Source organism: Fragaria vesca, unplaced genomic scaffold (assembly GCF_000184155.1).
Source record: "Fragaria vesca subsp. vesca unplaced genomic scaffold, FraVesHawaii_1.0 scf0512956, whole genome shotgun sequence".
In the NCBI taxonomy this organism is placed as follows: Eukaryota; Viridiplantae; Streptophyta; class Magnoliopsida; order Rosales; family Rosaceae; genus Fragaria; species Fragaria vesca.
Genome location: NW_004443397.1, coordinates 319,851 through 341,138, shown reverse-complemented (window position 1 = coordinate 341,138; position 21,288 = coordinate 319,851). Strand labels below are relative to the sequence as shown.

Genomic DNA, 21,288 nt, shown 5'->3' with positions numbered 1-21,288 from the left:
TCTATAGGAATTCATATATCAGTCTCTTTGGAAAAATGTCTAAGACTGTCCCTATTGACATCCAGGGCGTTGCCGTGACCGAAATTAGAGAAAGCAATACTCCACCGAGGCATGAGGTTTGTGCTTACAGATTTCAACTCATGAATGTGAGAGATGATATCGATTCTCGTAAGAATTTTGTCTTTGTGTTTTTCCAGCTAATAACTTCGATTTTTCATCAACAAACAAGCAGGGACAATGTAAAGCTATAGCCGTTTGTTGGGTTCTTGGACTAGGAACCCTATTTGCATGGAACAGTGTGGTCACCATAGGGGATTACTATTACATCTTGTTTCCTGTAAGCAGCTCGATCATGTCCATTTCTTTCATCTATTCTGGTTAATTTTCTTTTTTTTGGGTGTAAATTTGTTTCCTAGCCTGTTGTTTTGATTGTAGAAACCTGTGTGCACTGACATATGACAAACAGCTCCATGGAGATTACAGTATGATATTTGCACAATTTCTTTTCATTGCAGAAATACCATCCTTCACGGGTTCTTACCCTCATTTATCAACCATTTGCACTTATAGCAATGGCAGCACTAGCTTACAATGAAGCAAAGGTGAATACCCAAAAGCGGATCTTAGCTGGATACTCTATCTTCTTCCTTGGTACCTTGATGCTAATTGTTGTGAGTATTATTGCAATATTGCCTCCACTACACCTTTCTTTTAGTGCAAAGTTTTGTCTGCATCAGTTTGCACCATCTAATTCATCATGTAGAGTTCCTTAAGTTTTACTTCACTTTCATGTTTGTAATAGGTGGATTTAGCTACGTCTGGTAGTGGAGGCGTTCGACCTTATATTGGCATATGTGCCATTGTTGGTGCACTAGGGGTTGCAGGTGCCCATGTCGAGGGTGGGATCGTTGGCGACCTATCTTTTATGTGCCCTGAATTCATCCAGGTTGATCTTCTCCTCAAAGTTTGCTTGCATTTCCGGTTTTCTTCTCAAACATATACTATTAGCCTTCTGACCTATGTTACAGTACATTTAGTTGATGGTTTGCTTCTGCAGTCTTTCTTATCTGGATTGGCTGCAGCAGGTGCTTTAACCTCAGTCATGAGGCTGATAACAAAGGCGCTCTTTGATAAATACAACAATGGTCTTCGCAAGGGGGCAAGTATGTGACTGTCACTGCTTCACTGATATACCGATTATTAATTAGTGGTTCACTTCAATCAATATGTAACAATTTCCTGTATGTTGGTATTGAATGGCAGTGTTATTCCTGTCGATTTCCACATTCATTCAGTTGGTGTGTATTCTTCTATATGCAATTTACTTCCCTAGATTGCCTATAGTGAAGTACTACCGCTCAAAAGCAGCCTCGGAAGGCTCTAAAACTGTATCAGCTGATCTTGCAACTGCTGGCATCCAAACAAATGCAGACATTGAAGTATAAATTGCAACTTTGTAGTATTGCAAGGTGTGTTGCACTCAAACATGCCTAATTGCTACCTAACGAGCTTCTCAACATGTTACAGGTCCAAAACAATGCTGCTCGTCTACAACGACTGAGCAATAAGCAACTGTTCAAACAAAATCTAGATTATGGACTTGGCTTGTTTTTGACATATGCTCTAACATTATCAATATTCCCTGGTTTCCTATATGAAAATACTCAAAACCACAAGCTCGGCTCGTGGTAAGTTATAATGTGCTTCTGTTTATCAGAGGTTGTTATATTCATGTGCATACATTCCATTCCATTCCATTCCATTACATTACATGTACGTACTACTATAACATTGATCATTAAGTTGATCCTTATGGTGTTAGCTTGTGAACACTTGATCAGGTATCCACTTGTTCTGATCACAGTGTACAATGCAGTGGATTTGGCATCGAGGTACATACCTCTTGTGAAATGTCTGACGATGGAATCCAGAAAGGGATTAATGATTGGAATTCTATTGCGAATGCTGTTTGTGCCAGCATTCTACTTCACAGCAAAATATGGTGACCTGGGATGGATGATGATGCTCACATCACTCCTAGGATTTTCGAATGGCTACTTTACTGTATGTGTCATGATAGTGGCACCCAGAGGTTACCAGGTAAGTACTCAATGTGCATTTGTGATTTTGTAAGTCTCTTCACTTTTGCTTTTGGTGGATTCACATGAAAAAAAAACAAAAAATATATCATTTGTTTGGATTACAGGGATCTGAGCAGAATGCCTTGGGAAATTTGCTTGTACTGTGGCTTTTCTTCGGCGTATTTGCAGGGCTTTCCATCGACTGGTTATGGCTAGCTGATTGGTGAAGACACAAACTAGTTGTTCTGTATTCATGCTTAGACGAAGACCACATAGCAAGTATCAAGTGCGACTTACTGGTATACGGTAATCAGTTGCCAGACTGTATGTGGAATTTAGTAAAATACATATATTACGATCCAGATAATCTGCTGTAACAAGTTAAAGATACCAATGAGAAATTGTAACAGAGGTTAATACAACAAAACTACATATGTCAAATATATTCTGTTCTAAAATCACAAGGGTGTGCTCAAAGGAGTTCCCATGCGTCTTCAAGAACTCCTTGATGCGCAAAACATGTGTATCTTAGATAGACTTCCAGGTTTTATATGATCCACAACTTGATTAAAGCTTATGCAAATTTCAGCTGACTAATGAAATTAATTAGTATGCCTGGGTTTTCAGAGCCTTCATTACTTTGACCATTGAGGTGGGTTTTATTTCTGCAGGGGCATAAAAAATATCCCAAGAAAGAAGAAAAAAGAAGGGGAAAACTATGCACATATTGTACTTAACATGATGTGCTTAACAAGAAAAGATCTAAATAAATTAAGGAATATTGACTTATTAACAATCTTATTTGTTTATCTGGTACTTATCTGTATATTTCTTAGGCCCCAATCCTTTCAAACCATTTTTCTTTTTTTGTAATTTGCTACCCATATTATATCAATGTACATATTGGACTGCAGATTAGTTATATTACAGATACTTTCTTTTTTGTTAATCTTTGATTTTCAGGATCTCTTCCTTTCATACTTGTAGTCAAACATTGAAATTACAAGGATATGATACAATTTTCTGCATCACATTATCATTAGCCTATTAATCCATTGGATAAGAACCTATGACTATAAATCTTGAAATTTCCAGGATACCTGAAGCTTTGCTCTATCGTCAACAGGTTTATAATTTAAATGGGAAATGTAACATTTGTATATTGTATAGTCAAATTCTGTTTGTTGAAGCACCATATTATGATGATGACATCAAATAATTTAGGTTTAATTAAAACTATATATGGCAATGCAGCAGATGTTTTAGCATATCTATTTGTCACTTAAACACCATGGGATCTCTTCTAATGAAGAAGAAGAGCCAAAAAGTGTCACTTTTTGTGACATTCAATCTTTTCTTCATCCTCTGTAGCCAAAACAGCATCATTAGGACTGTGGATGCCAAGAGTAAAGTAAGTAATCTGCAATTTTACATGCAGAAAACATATTTACTTGTGACTGGAACTATTGCTCTTTTTGATAGGTTCACATAGTGTATATGGGTGAAAAGCACCACCATGATCCTGAGGTTGTAACCTGTTTGCATCATGACATGCTTGCCTCTGTTGTGGGGAGGTATATATATCTGATAAAACCGTTATTTTAAAATCTTCTGAAGTAATTAATATTTTCCTACATGACAAAAAATTATGATAGATTTGAGAAGCAATCATTAGGCTTATTCTTGTTCAAGCTTACTAAACCTCATTTTGTCTATGCAGCAAAGAAGCAGCCACTGATGCTATGGTGTACAGTTACAAACATGGATTTTCTGGTTTTGCAGCTAAATTTACAGAATCTCAAGTGAAGAAGATTGCAGGTACTTTTGGTTCAGTTTTGTGCAGCTGAACAAAGTTGAAATGTGTGTGTGTGTCTATTTCTGTCACTGATTAAGAAATTATATGCCTATGTTCTTAGATTTTCCTGGAGTTATCCGCGTTATACCAAATCAGTTTCATTCACTGCAAACAACTAGGAGCTGGGATTATCTAGGGCTCTCCCCTAATTCTCCTAAAAACCTTTTGAATGACACAAACTTGGGTGATGGAATTATCATTGGTCTACTGGACACTGGTAACTTTCCTAACCTCTTTTATGTAAAACATCTTTGAAATTCTCAAGCGCTTGAAACTTTGATCAGACAAAGAAGTCTTCAAATGGTGACAGGTATACGGCCAGAGTCAGAAGTATTCAATGATGAGGATCTGGGGCCAATCCCAAGTCAATGGAAGGGTCAATGTGTCTCTGGACAACAATTCAATGCCTCAACAGCTTGTAACAATAAGCTAATAGGAGCAAAATATTACATTGATGGGTTTCTTGCTGAAAATCAACAACCATTCAACACTACAGACAGCCCGGACTACATGTCCCCAAGAGATGTTGTTGGACATGGAACACATACATCTACAATTGCTGGTGGCTCATTTGTGTACAATGCAAGCTACAAAGGTATTGGCCTTGGAATAGTCAGAGGTGGTGCTCCTCGTGCTCGTTTGGCTATGTACAAAGTGTGCTGGAATGTGCCAAGAGGACAGTGCTCAAATGCTGACTTACTGAAAGCTTTTGATGATGCAATTCATGATGGAGTTGATGTCATATCAGTATCTCTTGGCACTCAACTTCCACTGTTTTCAGAGGTTGATGACCGCGATGCAATCTCCATTGGTTCATTCCATGCTGTTACTAAAGGCATACCTGTTGTTTGCGCAGCTGCAAATGAAGGACCTTCTGCATACACTGTCGAAAACACAGCACCTTGGATCTTAACTGTAGCAGCTTCTACTATTGATCGGTCCTTTCCTACAAATATTACACTAGGGAACAACTTAACCATACTGGTAATTTTCAAACAATTTGCATTTTGTGGAAAACTTCATGAAACAATTGGTGGTGTCATGTTGTCAGCTTGTCAATCTCGCACCAAACATCAAAAGTGCAACAGAACATGTCATAATTTTCTGACCCTTTTCCCATTTGGTTTTTGTTTTTATAGGGTCAAGCCTTGTTTGCAGGAACAGAAGTTGACTTTACTGGTTTGGTGTACCCAGAGAACCCAGGACTTATTCCTTCACTAGCTGGGTAATGGATTTTTTTTCTCTTAATTAGACAATCTGTCTTCTTTAGATTCTTACAGATTAAAATTACATGGTTGCTTGAGATCAACTGAGAACTTTCTCATTTCATGCTTGTATCTGGCACAAGATGCATAAATCCTAATTTAGAAAAATATTCCTTCACTTGCAGTGTTTGTGAGGCTCTATTACTCAATAACACACCGGTGGCTGGAAATGTAGTCCTTTGCTTTACATCAGTAGCCAGACGAACTCCGGTAGCACTTGCTGTCTCTAGTGTCAAAGCAGCTGGTGGGGTTGGAGTAATTGTTGCCAAGAGTCCTGGTGATGTCTTGGGTCCTTGTAGCAGTGACTTCCCATGCATTGAAGTAGACTACGAGCTTGGTACTCAGATACTATTATACATTCGCTCCACCAGGTACTTTCAATTTAACCATCGATCAGTCCATCAATATAATTCACCATCAATCTTCGACTTATTCATTGTTGAAATACAAGCTTAAACTACTCTATGTGGTAAACAGTTCTCCTGTGGTAAAACTGAATCCTTCTGTGACACTGGTGGGGAAGCCTGTATCAACCAAGGTTGCCGCTTTCTCATCTAGGGGGCCTAACTCCATTTCTCCAGCCATACTAAAGGTACAACCTCCTACCAGTTTAGCCTATTAATAAACTCCAATTCCAATGGAACTCGTTTCCTTGGGAGCCAAGTTATTAAGTATACTTTGCTGCAACAGCCGGACATAGCTGCACCTGGTGTGAGTATACTAGCTGCCAGTGCGCCTTTTGATCCATACATGAACGGAGGATTTGCCTTGCATTCAGGAACATCAATGGCAACTCCTCATGTTTCGGGGATTGTGGCGCTTCTAAAAGCATTACACTCCAATTGGTCACCTGCTGCAATTAGATCAGCAATAGTAACAACAGGTTTTTAACTCACTGTCATTAACTGTCACAATTTTCCATATTAGTCTCAGTGACAAATGAATACAAAATTTGATGACAGCATGGAGGACTGATCCATTCGGAGAGCCAATCTTTGCTGAGGGGTCACCGCAAAAGCTTGCTGATCCATTTGATTATGGAGGTGGAATTGTGAACCCGAACAAAGCTGCAGACCCTGGTCTAGTATATGACCTGGGCGTATATGACTACATACTTTACCTATGTGCTGTTGGGTACAACAACTCAGAAATTTCACAACTTGTTGGGAATTCAACAACATGTTCTAGTACAAAGCCTTCTGTTCTTGATGTGAACCTGCCATCCATTACCGTTCCAAATCTAAGAGAGAACATTACACTCACCAGAAGTGTCACAAATGTCGGTCCAGTCAATTCGACATACAAAGCTCGGATAAGCCCTCCGTGGGGAATCAGTGTGGCTGTGAGCCCTGAGACCTTGGTTTTCAACTCGAACATTGAAACAATCTATTTCACAGTTGAGGTTTCAACCACCCATGAAGTGAACACAGGGTACTACTTCGGCAGCCTCGCTTGGACTGATGAATGGGGGCATGTGGTGACAATTCCCATGTCTGTGAGGACACAAATCATTCTATATTATGCAGATGGCAACTGAAGATCTGAGCGTTCATGCCAAAACGAAGCAGAGCTATGAAAATAAGTGTGGAGTTACTAATTACTATAGTAAATAAAGGAGATTTAATAAAAGAATATATGTAACTCGCTCCCGCACACAATCACATATGCCTAGAATCTCAAAGGAAAACACTTCGCAATAAACAAAGTTGATGATCAAGAAAGAACTTGTTATGTACTGCACTTACAGACTTGCTTATCCCAATCAAGTTACTCTTAAACAGAATTTTTTCATGTGAATAAGATCTATTACAAACGAGTACATTCTCTTCGTAAATAGGATCATATTTTGTTTGATCAAATGAGTTATACAATCAAGAACCGTTACGGATCAAGAAGACAATCGAGTTAAACCAATGGCTTCCCACTTGGAAATTTCAATAATTAGCGATCGAATTCATGTGTTTACAGTAGAAGCATCAAAACAATTACAATTACAAATACAAGTTTTTGATTTTCATAATAACATGCTACACTGGAGCAGGCTCAATGCCAAACCTCCTTCTCTTTTGGACACAGCCGAAGAAGACGACGAGTCGTTTTCTTCCCCTTCATCTTCCTTCTCCTCAGCTCGCTTCCGTTTACGGCTGCGATGATGATCTCTCCCCCGCGAAACCAACGACGCGATCTGGAGCTGAGTCTGGAGCAGCATCTCAGTCAACTCCGCCTCCGACTCCAGCCGCCGCTTCTCCGCCTTGAGCCGCAGAGCCTCCCTCGCCTTGGCCATCTCCAGCTCCGTCTGCTCCATCCTCAACAGCGACTCCGACACGATTCGGAAGCTCGCACCGAGACCGGACAGCCGAGCAGACTCGCCTTCCGAGTCGGAGGAGCTGTCCGAGTCGGAAATCGGCAGCGCGTGGGTATCCGCGGCATCGGGGGCGAGTGGACGGTTGCGGTGGCGGTTGCGCCCTCTCCGGTGCGCCATTATCGGAGGTGAGCGACTTTCTACTCTGACTCAATACGCTTTGTCAATATAAATTGTGACTTTTTTTTCTTCTTTTTTTTTAATAAAAGCGTGGCTAATAAGGGCTAATATACTGATTTTTTACGCCAGGAAGGGCCACAACGTACCCAAAAAAAAAACACAATGTTCGAACGAAAAATAGTTTTTTCATACAGTATTGAATTTGAATTGTACGTATTTTATATATGTTTTGAATGTCACAACAGCGAGAGATAAAAGTGTTTTACATACATCTTGAATATTAAAAACTTCGAGACTAGACTATATGTATGAACGATTCAAGATCAAGAGAGAACTTTGTTAGCAGAGTTAAATCTTTTACATGTTTCTCATGACTTAATTAGCACTTAGAACAATTGCATTATTAAGTAGGTATGCCCTTAATATATCTATTAGGAACAACTTCTACTAGCTAGGAGTAGAGCAACAAATTGTACTCAGGAACTTCACTTGTTTACTTGGATATTAGATACTCCATATAAGCTGAGATTATAAGTCCTTTAGTTTAATTCACTATATTCATCTTGATCTGAACTCAATGACTATACTATATTCTTAATTTTTTTCTAGTTTCATCCAATATCTCATGTTCTTATTAATGGGAAAGAAGTGCAGAGCATAGCTGCAATGAATAAATGGATGGATTTATTATCAAAACTCCATCTCATTTTTATGACCAGAGAATAGATGAAAGTCATGCAGTAATCATTTCAGATGTTGAAGAGAATAAGCGTGTATGGATTTATTATCAAAACTCCATCTGGTTGAACTTCGATGTCAATTCTGGTAGACTACAATGATGTTCTGGTAGCATTATCTCTGATAAAATACCTGGATTTTTTTTTAAATAAATAAATAAAACTTTTTATTAAATAACTCACACACCCTTACATATGTCAACGAGGTTTGAACCCATGACTTCAACGTTGTCAGTTAGGCTACCTAACCAACTAGGTCACGGCTCACCGACATGATAAAATACATGGATATCATGCTATATAATCTACAAAGCAGCAAACCCTGGACTAATATGTAACATGGCCACAGATGACTACATCATATACCATTGTGCAGTTGGCTACAACACCACAGCTATCTCTCACAACAAGTTGGGAAAAACACATCATGCCCCATTACTAAGCCTTCCATTCTTGATGTGAACTTATAATCCATTACAATTCCAAATCTAAGCAAGTCGATAACACTCACACTACAAGTGTGTCAAATTTTGGCCCTGTGAATATCATGGCAAACTGACCCTCCTGCAGGCATATATGTAGCTAGCTGTAAGACCAGAGACACTGATCTTGAACTCCACAGTTGAGACGGTCTCTTTTAACAGTTGCAGTTTCCACCACCCACCAAGTGAACTCCATATAATACTTCGGAAGCCTGCCGTGCAAGCCATGACAAGTCCCTTATCTGTTAGAACTCGCATCATACAAGCTTATACTGATGAAATGAGATCACTTACAGTATTAACAATGCAGAAAGATAACTGCATTATCTAGAATTCTAGATACATGATCAGTATGTGTTCTAATTTCCAAAGATTGGGTCTACTCTTCCTCCTTTTTCAAGCATATTTTACTAATTACAGAATGAACATTTTAAAAGAAAACGAGTATGAACCATAGGATTGCAAATGCGAGGTTGCCAGGACCAAACAAGAACTTGAGCAGAAAAAAATGTCAATTGTAACCCCAACTTTCCCAAGATCATCTCACTACTCATCTGTGTTGTCATCGTCTCTCTCCTTGCTTCTTTTCCTTTTCCTTTTCAAGCATCATGGGTTTGTACAGGAAGACCTTTCGTCCCCAGATAATCCTGCTTTTCCTTGAAAAGAAAAAGTCCCACTAATCAAAGGCAAAAGCATCACTTATGAGTGGTGGGCTGGGAATCTCACAGCAGTGGCTTTGGTAAAAGGCAGCCAATAAACGTGGTTTTAGGGACCTACTCACCTACAACAATACGTACAGAGCAACACTACAATCATGCTTCTTCACTTTTAAGTACAAACATAAACACAAAGCCAAACACTCATATCAGTCTGCATATATCCATATACATACACATAAACATACATATACAGAATACCAGATCAAAATATCAACAACAGAAACTTTTGTTATTCATAATCCTTAATAATTAGAAATATATAGACTCTATATTACACGGATACGAATATGGCCATTACTGCATTTCCACCACTGTTCTGTAATGTTATGCTTGCCACTAGGAAACATGGTTGACAACATGGAAATCATAAGTTTTTGTGCCCGACAGTTCAAGTTGACAAAATAAAAAGCTGGGGAAGTTGATGAACAAATTATTCAAACTTTGAATCTCTATCCAATATGATGTGCTCACATGGTTTACTAAATTTACTATGTGTTAAGCCTGCATTAGAAAATATTGCCCTTTGCAGTTTTTTTTTCCTCTCTCTCATCACCAACTAAATTCAAATACCTTCTTGCTTTTCATCGGATTGAGATCATTAAAGTGCAGTAGTACAATACAGAAAAGATTTTCGACTTTTTAACATTTTCGTTATATTATAAAATGCAGGTGTAGGGATGGCTGCTTAATAAAGTGTTTGCTAACTTGAAGGAGTACAAGTGATACCTGTAGGAGTTCATAAGAGCTTTCGCCCTCCAATGTTGATGGATTCCAATACAAGAAACGGGACTTGTGCAGGAAAGAACTACTCTTTGGTGGTTCTCGTTCTGATCTTAATTCAACATCATCTGTATATAGTAGTCGATGCCACATGTAAAGACTGTAAGGTGAGTTTCTCTCAATTATTTCAAGTTTTAGCTCCAAGTCTATTTTCACTTTTCTGTCAACACAGGCATTTGACAAGCGAACATTTCAGGTGCACATTGTATATTTGGGAGAAAAGAAACATGAAGATCCGGCATTCACAAAAAAGTTTCATCATAAAATGCTCACCAACTTGTTAGGAAGGTATTGATTTACTCTACAATCTATAGCACTATTCATTGTAAATATGGCTTGGCATTCAGTGACAAGAAAATAATATTCATGTTGAAGCAAAGAAGCTGCATACAACTCCATTCTTTACAGCTATAAGCATGGCTTTTCTGGATTTGCAGCAAGATTAACAGAATCTCAAGCAGAAACTATTGCAGGTAATAGCTATTTAAGCTGGATAGTATAGGATAAGCTAGGTAGTATAGCACCAATTCATGGCTATCACCATAAACTGCAGAGTTTCCAGGAGTCCTCCAAGTGATTCCCAATCGCGTTCACAAGCTCCATACAACCAGAAGTTGGGATTTCATTGGAATCCATCAGCATTCTCCAGAAAACCATTTAAGAAGAAGCATGGGAAAAGGAACTATTATTGGTGTAATAGATTCAGGTAAAAAAAACCTTTTGACAAATACTACTATACCAGTAGACCTCAAACTGTTCTTAAAAATATATTTGAACATCTGTGCAGGTGTTTGGCCAGAGTCTGAAAGTTTCAATGACGAAGGCATGGATCCTATCCCATCACATTGGAAAGGAATTTGCCAGCAGGGTGAGCTTTTTAACTCCACAAATTGCAACAAGAAACTTATTGGTGCTCGCTGGTTCGTTAAAGGAGCGCTGGATGAATTCAAAACACCAATTAACAAGACTGACAGAGAAGACTTTCTGTCACCGAGGGATGGAATTGGCCATGGCACTCATACAGCTTCTACAGCGGCTGGCTATTTTGTCAAAAGGGCAAACTATAGAGGACTAGCTTCAGGATTAGCCAGAGGAGGAGCACCTCTTGCTCACTTAGCAATTTACAAGGTTTGCTGGACCAATAGAGGATGCACTGATGCTGATCTTCTTAAAGCATTTGACAAAGCCATTCATGATGGAGTTGACATCCTATCTTTATCTGTAGGCAATGAGGTTCCTTTGTTCTCTTATGTTGATCTACGTGATACAATTGCAATTGGTTCCTTCCATGCAACCATGAAGGGGATTACAGTTGTTTGCTCAGCTGGAAATGATGGCCCTATCTCGCAGACTATTGTAAACACTGCACCTTGGCTCATCACTGTTGCGGCCACCAAAATAGACAGGGCATTTCCAGCAGCCATTACACTTGGAAATAACCAGACTCTTTGGGTAAATGAAATGATCCTTGGAACTAAAGCTGAAAAATGAAGCAGCTACTTACGAAAATTTGGAATGTCGTCTATTGCAGGGCCAATCTATTGATATTGGAAAACATAACCATGGATTTTCAGGCCTCACATACTCCGAACGCATAGCTATAGACTCTACAGATGAATCAGCGTGAGACCTCTCTTCCTTCCTTTCTGATTTATATATTATCTTATATATCCTTGTGTGTACACTGTGTTACGATATTCCATTTTACTTCAAGCAAGGATTGTCAGTCTGGAAGTCTCAATGCAACATTAGCCTCGGGGAAAATAGTACTGTGTTTCTCTACATCAGATGAACAAGACATTGTTTCTGCATCAGCTACCGTGAAAAAAGCTGGTGGAATTGGACTGATATATGCCGAGTTTCCCAACGATGGGCTTGAGTCATGCAAAATTCCATGCATTAAAGTAGATTATACAGTAGGAACACAAATACTTCTCTACATCAGAAAAGCAAGGTAAGCTCACATAGAGATGGAGACAACAACAGTTTTCTTGGAGTATTAGAAAACTGATATCCCACTATGCTATGAAGGTACCCAATTGGCAAGCTCAGTGATCCAACCACAGTTGTTGGAAAGTGGGTCTCTCCACAAGTTGCTACTTTCTCATCTAGAGGACCTAGTTCCATGACACCAACAGTTCTAAAGGTAGAAGCTAATACTTATATCTTGAGCCTAGTTATTTTCACATAACAAAAATAAATTTACTTTCTCATATGCAATATGTTGAAATGACCTCTTGTTTGAATACCTGATTGATGAACATAGCCTGACATAGCTGCACCCGGCGTGGACATCTTAGCTGCATTTCGACCGCATGAGAAAAAACAAAGCAATGGCTATGCACTGCTATCAGGAACTTCAATGGCATGTCCTCATGTGACAGGGATTGTAGCTCTCATCAAATCTGTACATCAAGATTGGTCTCCTGCAGCAATAAAATCAGCTCTAGTCACTACTGGCAAGTCAAACCAAACACACTCTATTTTACATTGAAAACTGAAATCCATCTCCATCTAACTTACACTGACCGTTTAAAATTCTATGCGAACTGCAGCTTCCCAGACCGGAACAGATGGAACAAGCATTTCTGCTCAAGGCCAAACTCGCAAGGTAGCTGACCCTTTTGACATAGGTGGAGGGCATGTTGATCCCAACAAGGCAATGGATCCCGGGCTAATCTACAATGCTACTACAAACGACTACATTCAGTTTCTCTGCTCCCTAGGTTACAGTACTGCATCACTTACTAGATTAACCAACACTACAATAACCTGCCTAACAAAAGCTGATGCAATAAACCTCAACCTCCCTTCTATCTCAATTCCAAATCTCGAAAGGACCTCAACGGTTACAAGAACGGTGACAAATGTGGGAAAGATAGACTCAAAGTACAGGGTCATGGTGCAGGCTCCTCCTGGTGTAGAAATGACAGTAAAGCCTCCGACTTTAAGTTTCAATATAACCGCCCAAATCCTTTCCTACAAAGTTACCTTCTTCTCAACTCAGAAAGTGAACGGAGGTTACAAATTCGGGAGCCTAACGTGGACAGACGGCGAGCATGACGTCAGGATTCCTATAGCCATTCGTGTTACCGCATTTGAATCATATGCTCATGTATGACATTTCTACAAATATATGCCTTCAATAACTATATTTGAGATGAAAAATTTCCTCCGTATGTATCAACCATAGAAACCTCTAGAAACGCTTATGTATCAAATGAATTGGGGTGAATTACAAAGCTTTGATCGAGCAGCAAATGAGAAAGAGCAGCCCACACAGCCATTCAACAACAACAAAAAAAACGAATTGGGCCTAAGCGGGCTAGACGTGGCTAGGCGGAAGGAACCTGGTGGGTCTTTTCTGGCTGGGGGCTCCATCCTTTGAAAACAGAGAAAATAAAAAAACATAAGCGAATCGGGCCTAAGTGGGCTCAGCGGAGGCTAGGCGGAAGGAGGCGTGGTGGGCCTATACGGGTCGGAGTCGGACCTTCGAATTTTTATTCTCCTTTTAGATTTAAAAATAAATAATAATCACAAAAATCAGGCATTCGTTTCCCTGCACTTCTCGTCGGACTCTGAAGAAAACCCTGAATTTTTTTCCATTCTGCAAGCCCTAGAATCATGACGAAACCAGAGGGGTGCTGAAGATCTTGTTGGCGCTTCCCTGCACTTATACTGAGCACGGTAGGAGGAAGACTACTGTGACCATGCGCCATGGATGTCGTCTATATATGCTCTCAAGTATCGATCTATTAAGACTTGACTGGACTCCAGAACCGGAAGCTTCTTGACGTGTGCTGTTAGAACAGGCATGGACCGGGACTATCATTCTGTCAATGGGCACAGATGATCGAGCACAGCAATGACATAATTTGTAGAATATGTTGGTCTTGTTCCGTGGAGTTTAGTCACGTCTTTAGAAGGTTGAGCAGACCCAGATGACTGGATATCCCATCATACCATAGGTCTTGATTCTTGAAGAATGCCCTATCAGGTTTAGCAGCATTTTACTGCTCGGGCATTTCGACATATCTTCATGATTACAAATGCGCAAGGAGCCAAACAAGGGAGACGGAGAGAGATTCAAATGTGTTTGAGATGAACAAACTATATATCGAGGAGTACTTAAGTAGATAGGTACGTCGTTTCCCTTGAGTACTATATGGTACTTGTTTTGGAAAGTTTACTTTATTTAGTGCTCCAAATGATCTCTAGTAATTCTTGTGATTGTTAACTCAAATCTTGCTTGAATCGCAGGGAAGCAAGATGATCATAATAACAATACGGTCCAATGAGTGGGAACTATAATTAAGCCATGAAAATGATATATAATTGAAGCTAGCTTGCAACTATGATTTAAGTCACAAATCTTGTATTTGTGTGGTTATCATGAACTTATGGTCAAGTATATCATGCAAGGAACGTATGACGTTTGTATATATGTACTCAATATTAATGTCTAAATTTTATAGTCATAAATAATCTTCGAATTTGAACACTTGCATGCATACATAGTAACTTCTGACTTATTGTAGTATTTCAATCAAGTAACTGAGATATTTAAAGAAATTTAAAAAGACTGAAAGCAAAGTTCATTTGTGTCCATGTAAATATTAGCAGCATGTATGTCTCTTGAAAGCAAAGACGGACACATTTTGAAGCTTCTGGGACTACTGCCCCCACTTGGAATATGCTAGGGCCAAATTAAGCCATTTAAGTACATTTTTGTAAAGAATTTGAGCTAATTTGCCTCCATAAGATTCCTAGTGAACTATTACCATAAAAATAGCCCCCACTAAAGAACAATTCTGTGTCCTCCAATGCTTGAAAGACGTTACTACAAACATAATATTGTTCCGGTCCATTGTACGGTGATATTAATGTAAATGTAATAATCAATTAAAAATACGATCAATGATGTAGCTTTGATTTGATATGTTAAAGTATTCATGTACAGTAGGTATTGATAAAAAAATTAAAATTATAGTTTGTATTGCTTAGATAAATTGATAAATTTCAATTGCTTGTATTGCAATGAAACATATACTTAAAAAAAATCTAATGAAATGGAATTTTCACTCTTCAATGAGTGATATATATATATATATTTTTTATCAAATATATAATTAATATGTTACAATTGTAAGTCGAATTCACGATTTTTACTTACATAAAGAGAATTATGTCACTAGACTAGACGGTACTTGACTCAATTAATGATATTAGTAAGTGGTGGTAATAAACTAATAACATGGACGATCAAATATATATTTTTCTTTTAATTATATTATAAGTAATTTCTTAAATCGGAAATCTGGGCGGAAGCAGAGACGGCGTCGTATTGGGTTGCGATAATTGGGGCCGTACTGTGAAAGATAGAATACAACCCCCGAATTTTATCCAAAAGTCTGCCTCTGTGCTCTACTCACAGAAACCAAACCTCCTCAAATGGCGTCGTCCCAACACCTCCTCCCCTCTTTCTCCTCACCCACCACCACTAATCACGACTCCACCAGGTCTCACCTCCTCTCCTCTTCTCTCTGGGCCTCACCCATCACCATCAGCAGCTTCTCTTCCTCCCCCAAACTCTCCCCCCTTCTGCAAACCCGCCGCCGCCTCCGCGTCACCGCAATGGCCCCACCCAAACCCGGCGGCAAAGCCAAGAAAGTGGTGGGAATGATTAAGCTGGCGCTTGAGGCCGGGAAGGCCACTCCGGCGCCACCGGTGGGTCCCGCTTTGGGTTCCAAGGGTGTGAATATCATGGCTTTCTGTAAGGACTACAATGCCAGGACTGCCGACAAGGCCGGTTATATCATTCCTGTCGAGATTACCGTCTACGATGTCAGTGACTTTTTGGTCTGGTTTTTGTTGTGTTGAGTTGTGTTTTGCAAGGTTGTGACTTTGTTTATGGGATTTTTGTCTGATTGCAGGATAAGAGTTTTACTTTCATTTTGAAGACTCCACCTGCATCGGTTTTGCTTCTTAAGGCTGCGGGTATGCTTCTTTATGTGTCTTCCTCTTAGTGTCTGATGTGGGTTCAGTTTAGTTTTTGGTTTAGAGTTTGGCTCAAGCATTCGCCTTTAATTGTTAGTTTGATGATTGCAGTTCTGTTAGTTTGTGACTTGTAGTCCAATGTTGTTTGGTGAAAAGTGTTATCCCATCAAAAAGAAAAGAACTTGAAAGGGAAGATTGTAATGAAACTAGGTAGTTAAAGGTTGTTCATGTATTCGGGGCTGACATACGTTAACCAAAAATGTTTTATGTGGGGACTTGGGGTCTGCTACCATGAGTTGCGCATTGATTCTTTGTGTAGTAGGCCATGTCATCTGAGCCAAAGACTTCAGCAGCTGGTGTTCTAAGTGAAGAATTAAGCAAAACGCTATTTCTGGTGTTGTTCAATTCATATGATGAAACTAAGTTCAGAGTCCTGACTATTTTAATTAACTCTTGTAGTTCTGATTGTTAGTGCAGTAACTGGTTTGATCATCTCAGTCACATATGCTATGCATCAAGTTTTGCCACTATTTTCAGCACTGTGACTGTCGCAGGTTGAACTAAATTGTCTTATCATAATGGACCGTCATCTTATGTTAGTTCGTACTAGAACCAGTTGCATATTAGTGTTTCCTTGTTAAATGCTAATATGCTACTCATTGCCAGCGTTCAATAATGGTTACAACCTTAACCTATGTTGAGTGTAATGCAGGAGCTGAGAAAGGTTCTAAAGACCCACAGTTAGAAAAAGTAGGGACGGTAACCATTGACCAGCTGCGAACAATTGCACAAGAGAAGCTACCAGACTTGAATTGCACAAGTTTAGAGTCGGCAATGAGAATTATAGCTGGCACCGCAGCTAATATGGGGATCGATATTGACCCTCCTGTTCTCGAAAAGAAAAAGAAGGAAGTCCTGCTGTAATCCTGCCAACATTTTGATTCCTTCATTAGGCTTTATATGTACAATCGTATGTGTAGGCTTATAGAGGATTGATGCAAGTCAGAATGTAATACTGGCCCCGCCATTTTTTGTTGCTGGTATAAATTCTTAACCCATATTGCACTGAATGACTGGATTCTGTTTTATGATTCTTATTGCAATTACAGTGGAATCAAAAACAAAGTTCCTAATCTCGCAAACACAATCGAAACAATAAGACGCTTGTAATCACTTTCATTATGTTTTACTGTTCTGTTTGAACATCTCCATCGATACTATCCATAAGAAGCTCAGAGTCTCCTTTAACCTCTGCTCAATGCTTATGCAGAGCTAGAGTAGGAATGCCATTTGTGTCTCTAATGAAGAAATCAGCAACCGAAATTTTGTTAGGTGCTCCATATCAGGTTACTATCGATCGATTCTTCTTTCCTCAGCGAATATATACTTGCAAGGAACGCTAGGCCTGTCATTGAGGATGTTTCCATATCACCACATGGTGCATATCACACTTTTCCTACAATTTTGAGTTTTTGACATAACAGCAGAGGACAAATGCCCAGAAAAGCGGTGCAGTGGATGTGACAACTACCAAACATGACGAGCATCAAGGTTCCTCAAATATTATGAGCCAAACTTGTAGCTGAACATCTAAACCCAAACTAATAGATCAAGTATAATAGACTCATAATCACAATATCACAATTTAACATATAAATAGTTGAAATTCTAATAGAATGAGTTCATGAGTTCAAGATTTGGCTGTATGGTAGATTAAGTTTCAGTTTATAAAAAAAGAGTTTGTTTCAGTAGATTAATGTATATTTCTCAGATTACCAAAAGAGAACAAAGGTTGCACGCCTCCTAAAAGGCTAAAACTATGCATGTTTGCCAACTGCCAAGAATATACGTCTCATATTCGCACAGTGATTCAGGTGTATTGACTATTTCTCCGATCAGTGAAAACTGAAGGAGCCATTAAATCCGAAAGCAACAAACCAACTTCCAAGCTGTAACTGACAACTTCACCTTATAAAATACCACTTTGGATAAAAGAAACTATATAGTAGTTTCCATTAAACGAAATATTTAGAAGCTTAATTTGGAATTATAATACAAAAAGAAACCGATAAAAATGGCGGCCCAGATGGAAGTCCTTAATGGATATTGAATGACTAGAAAACAAAGTTCCAAGTTCATGATTGACACGGAAACAGCCTTCTTCATAAGCAAAATTACAAAAACCCTAAACCAGCTTTACACCATATCCCCAATTCCATTGTGGGCAATTGGGCATTCCTTGTATTTCTATATCCCCTGTCTCTATATATTCTATATATAAATCTCATTCAGAGCCAAAACTCACCACCACATTGTTCCCTCAGAGAATCTGAGGACCACCACCACCACTAGCTCTTTCTTAGCTCTCCATTAATACAGAACCTTGAAGACCTTCCCTTTACATTCCTGATTCTGAGGTATGTATCTCTCTTGTGTATAGATTCTAAGCTCCTCTAAACCTCTCTGTTTCGGGATTCATTATAATTCATCTTATTTGTTCTGGTTGCAATACTGTGTATTGGAATCCATTGATTCATTCCATTTTTTAATCACCCAGAACCTGAAAAGAGGATGGGGATCAAAAGCTCATTGCTTTATGTGATTTGGGTGGTGTTGAGCTTTTTGCTCTGTTCTGTTTACCTTTTCTGGGCTTTGTGTACCTTTTCGCTTGGTATTGCTTGATGGTCCTCGTGATTTTGTTTCGTCATATTCGTACATTACAGCCATTCAGGATAAGGTCAAATTTATGTTTGGTGTTGGCTTTTCATGTTGAGCTTTGGTGGTTCCCTGGTTTATTTAGAAGCATTAACGACCTTGTGTAGATTACCAATTTGTCATTCTCTGTCTCCAGTAGTCCAGTTTCGATGTGAGGTTCAGTATTTTTCGGTTGTTTATCGCATGTTTCTTCTTGCATTGGTTGTGCTAATTGCATATGAATCATGGTGGGATGTTGTATGATGGATGTTAAGGATAATGTTGGTTGTTCCTGTTCTTGTTTTGGGTTACCTATGTTGATCTCCCTCCTTTTATTTTCTAATGTCAGATGAACAATTTAGGATAGAAGTGGTTTATATCTATCACTGGAATACTATGTCCTTATGTCGTATGATCAAGGACAGAAGAAATTTACATATGTGCTGTTGTTATCATTGGTTGTCACAACCAATGCTGATTCTGTTACCGGTTCATTCTGTCTGTTGTTTGCTCTCTAGTATGAAACTATTAACTCAGTTACTTCTGACATTAGATACCATGTGATTTCTGTGGTGTTTTTTCTACTGCCAATGTTCTGAATTTTAGATACTATGTGATTTCTGTGGTGTTATCTGACTGAACAGTTTGCCAGTTATCATTCTTATCTTATCATTGCTTATTCAGATGGAAGCGCAACATTCTGGACACGGGCATATAATTGAAGTGCATGGAGATGTGAAAGATATTGAGTCAAGCTTGCGTGGTAACAAGGTTTGTGCGGAAGCACCATGTGGATTTTCAGATCCTAATAACAGTTCCAAAGATGCTAAGGAACGATCAGCATCAATGCGGAAGCTTTTGATAGCAGTTGTGCTCTGTGTCATTTTCATGACTGTGGAAGTTGTTGGGGGTATTAAAGCCAATAGTCTTGCTATTATGACTGATGCAGCTCATCTATTGTCGGATGTTGCAGCATTTGCAATTTCCTTGTTCTCGCTATGGGCATCCGGATGGGAAGCAACTCCACGCCAGACTTATGGCTTCTTCAGAATTGAAATACTCGGCACACTTGTTTCCATTCAGATGATATGGCTTCTTACTGGGATTCTTGTTTATGAAGCCATTGCTAGACTCATTAATGAGACCGGTGAAGTTAAGGGATTTTTGATGTTTGTTGTTTCTGCATTTGGTTTAGTGGTTAATATTGTTATGGCGTTCCTGTTGGGTCATGATCATGGCCACGGGGAGCATGATCATGGTCACGGTCATGACCATGGTCACAACCACAGCCATAGTAACCACAATCATGGACACAGTGGACATCATCATAACAATGAGGACCATCACGATCATGGACATGATGATGGGCACCATCATTCTGAGGGAGGAGATCACACACATCCACTGCTGAATGAAAATGCAAAACAGAAGAAACAACGAAATATCAACGTGCAAGGTGCTTATCTTCATGTACTCGGTGACCTCATTCAAAGTATTGGAGTTATGATAGGTGGAGCAGTCATATGGTACAAGCCAGAGTGGAAGATTATTGACTTGATATGCACGCTTGTATTCTCAGTAATTGTGCTATGGACAACGATCAAAATGATGCGCAACATTTTGGAGGTTCTTATGGAGAGCACTCCGAGAGAAATTGATGCCACAAAACTTGAGAAAGGTCTCTGTGAGATGGATGAGGTTGTGGCAGTTCATGAACTACATATTTGGGCCATTACTGTTGGGAAGGTGCTGCTGGCTTGCCATGTCATTGCTAGGCCGGATGCGGATACTGACATGGTACTAGAGAAGGTGATAGACTATATCAAGAGGGAATATAATATCACTCATGTTACTATTCAGATAGAGCGTCAGTAATCTGGACTCGGATGATTTGCGTCATCACTCGGGTGTTGTAACTAGGTTGGTTGGTTTCTCTTAGACTGACGTTTCTTATAATATCCATCTTCTATTGCTTGCTTTCTACATTCCTTCGTGATTCATCCCTCATTGCCTTAACTCCTATTCATGCTAAGATTAAAAAAACTATTCCATCTCTCTATGCTATATGTGTCTGCAATTCTATCTGCTACAATAGATATTTATTCCGCTTTAACCTTCAATTTCATTGTTATACAATATCAGATAAAAACTTATGTGAGTTCGAAAATGAAAAGAATGACTGACCATACAAAACAC

At 39.2% G+C, this 21,288-nt stretch overlaps 5 protein-coding genes across 5 annotated transcripts; all 5 read left to right on the top strand.

The window, feature by feature from the left end:
* Positions 1 to 35: 35 nt before the first annotated feature.
* On the top strand, positions 36 to 2,308 carry LOC101315197 (equilibrative nucleotide transporter 3-like). Its single transcript, XM_004309523.1, has 9 exons — positions 36 to 93; positions 198 to 337; positions 516 to 671; positions 803 to 946; positions 1,058 to 1,163; positions 1,264 to 1,439; positions 1,528 to 1,688; positions 1,842 to 2,100; positions 2,207 to 2,308. The coding sequence occupies exons 1-9, from the start codon at positions 36 to 38 to the stop codon at positions 2,306 to 2,308; spliced, it is 1,302 nt and encodes a 433-aa protein (XP_004309571.1).
* A 1,261-nt stretch (positions 2,309 to 3,569) lies between these two features.
* Positions 3,570 to 6,738, top strand: LOC101314907 (subtilisin-like protease-like). The gene is made up of 9 exons (XM_004309522.1): positions 3,570 to 3,655; positions 3,802 to 3,899; positions 3,998 to 4,153; positions 4,247 to 4,920; positions 5,076 to 5,161; positions 5,327 to 5,572; positions 5,679 to 5,793; positions 5,892 to 6,084; positions 6,164 to 6,738. Exons 1-9 carry the CDS (start codon positions 3,579 to 3,581, stop codon positions 6,736 to 6,738), a joined length of 2,220 nt encoding a protein of 739 aa, XP_004309570.1. The 5' UTR covers positions 3,570 to 3,578.
* Positions 6,739 to 9,908: 3,170 nt separating this feature from the next.
* Positions 9,909 to 13,659, top strand: LOC101314621 (subtilisin-like protease SDD1-like). Its single transcript, XM_004309521.1, has 11 exons — positions 9,909 to 9,969; positions 10,333 to 10,508; positions 10,574 to 10,689; positions 10,777 to 10,874; positions 10,955 to 11,107; positions 11,189 to 11,853; positions 11,933 to 12,024; positions 12,116 to 12,355; positions 12,433 to 12,547; positions 12,668 to 12,860; positions 12,957 to 13,659. The coding sequence occupies exons 1-11, from the start codon at positions 9,909 to 9,911 to the stop codon at positions 13,520 to 13,522; spliced, it is 2,475 nt and encodes an 824-aa protein (XP_004309569.1). The 3' UTR covers positions 13,523 to 13,659.
* Positions 13,660 to 15,724: 2,065 nt separating this feature from the next.
* LOC101297311 (50S ribosomal protein L11, chloroplastic-like) lies at positions 15,725 to 17,466 on the top strand. The gene is made up of 3 exons (XM_004309468.1): positions 15,725 to 16,245; positions 16,335 to 16,398; positions 17,111 to 17,466. Exons 1-3 carry the CDS (start codon positions 15,853 to 15,855, stop codon positions 17,320 to 17,322), a joined length of 669 nt encoding a protein of 222 aa, XP_004309516.1. The 5' UTR covers positions 15,725 to 15,852; the 3' UTR covers positions 17,323 to 17,466.
* Positions 17,467 to 18,731: 1,265 nt separating this feature from the next.
* LOC101297022 (metal tolerance protein 1-like) lies at positions 18,732 to 21,155 on the top strand. Its single transcript, XM_004309467.1, has 2 exons — positions 18,732 to 18,815; positions 19,777 to 21,155. The coding sequence occupies exon 2, from the start codon at positions 19,777 to 19,779 to the stop codon at positions 20,965 to 20,967; it is 1,191 nt and encodes a 396-aa protein (XP_004309515.1). The 5' UTR covers positions 18,732 to 18,815; the 3' UTR covers positions 20,968 to 21,155.
* The last annotated feature ends 133 nt before the right edge of the window (positions 21,156 to 21,288 follow it).

What these genes read in the sequence shown, in the direction of transcription:
- LOC101315197 (XM_004309523.1), top strand. Translation starts at nt 36, where the DNA reads ATGTCTAAGACTGTCCCTATTGACATCCAGGGCGTTGCCGTGACCGAA. An exon ending in ACTATTACATCTTGTTTCCT is followed by an intron (nt 338 to 515) that starts GTAAGCAGCTCG and finishes TTTTCATTGCAG; the next exon opens with AAATACCATCCTTCACGGGT. An exon ending in AAACAAATGCAGACATTGAA is followed by an intron (nt 1,440 to 1,527) that starts GTATAAATTGCA and finishes AACATGTTACAG; the next exon opens with GTCCAAAACAATGCTGCTCG.
- LOC101314907 (XM_004309522.1), top strand. Translation starts at nt 3,579, where the DNA reads ATGGGTGAAAAGCACCACCATGATCCTGAGGTTGTAACCTGTTTGCAT. An exon ending in CTTGCCTCTGTTGTGGGGAG is followed by an intron (nt 3,656 to 3,801) that starts GTATATATATCT and finishes TTGTCTATGCAG; the next exon opens with CAAAGAAGCAGCCACTGATG. An exon ending in TTTCTCCAGCCATACTAAAG is followed by an intron (nt 5,794 to 5,891) that starts GTACAACCTCCT and finishes TTGCTGCAACAG; the next exon opens with CCGGACATAGCTGCACCTGG.
- LOC101297311 (XM_004309468.1), top strand. Translation starts at nt 15,853, where the DNA reads ATGGCGTCGTCCCAACACCTCCTCCCCTCTTTCTCCTCACCCACCACC. An exon ending in TCGAGATTACCGTCTACGAT is followed by an intron (nt 16,246 to 16,334) that starts GTCAGTGACTTT and finishes GTCTGATTGCAG; the next exon opens with GATAAGAGTTTTACTTTCAT. An exon ending in TTTGCTTCTTAAGGCTGCGG is followed by an intron (nt 16,399 to 17,110) that starts GTATGCTTCTTT and finishes AGTGTAATGCAG; the next exon opens with GAGCTGAGAAAGGTTCTAAA.
- LOC101314621 (XM_004309521.1), top strand. Translation starts at nt 9,909, where the DNA reads ATGGCCATTACTGCATTTCCACCACTGTTCTGTAATGTTATGCTTGCC. An exon ending in CTCACCAACTTGTTAGGAAG is followed by an intron (nt 10,690 to 10,776) that starts GTATTGATTTAC and finishes TTCATGTTGAAG; the next exon opens with CAAAGAAGCTGCATACAACT. An exon ending in TGACACCAACAGTTCTAAAG is followed by an intron (nt 12,548 to 12,667) that starts GTAGAAGCTAAT and finishes TGATGAACATAG; the next exon opens with CCTGACATAGCTGCACCCGG.
- LOC101297022 (XM_004309467.1), top strand. Translation starts at nt 19,777, where the DNA reads ATGGAAGCGCAACATTCTGGACACGGGCATATAATTGAAGTGCATGGA.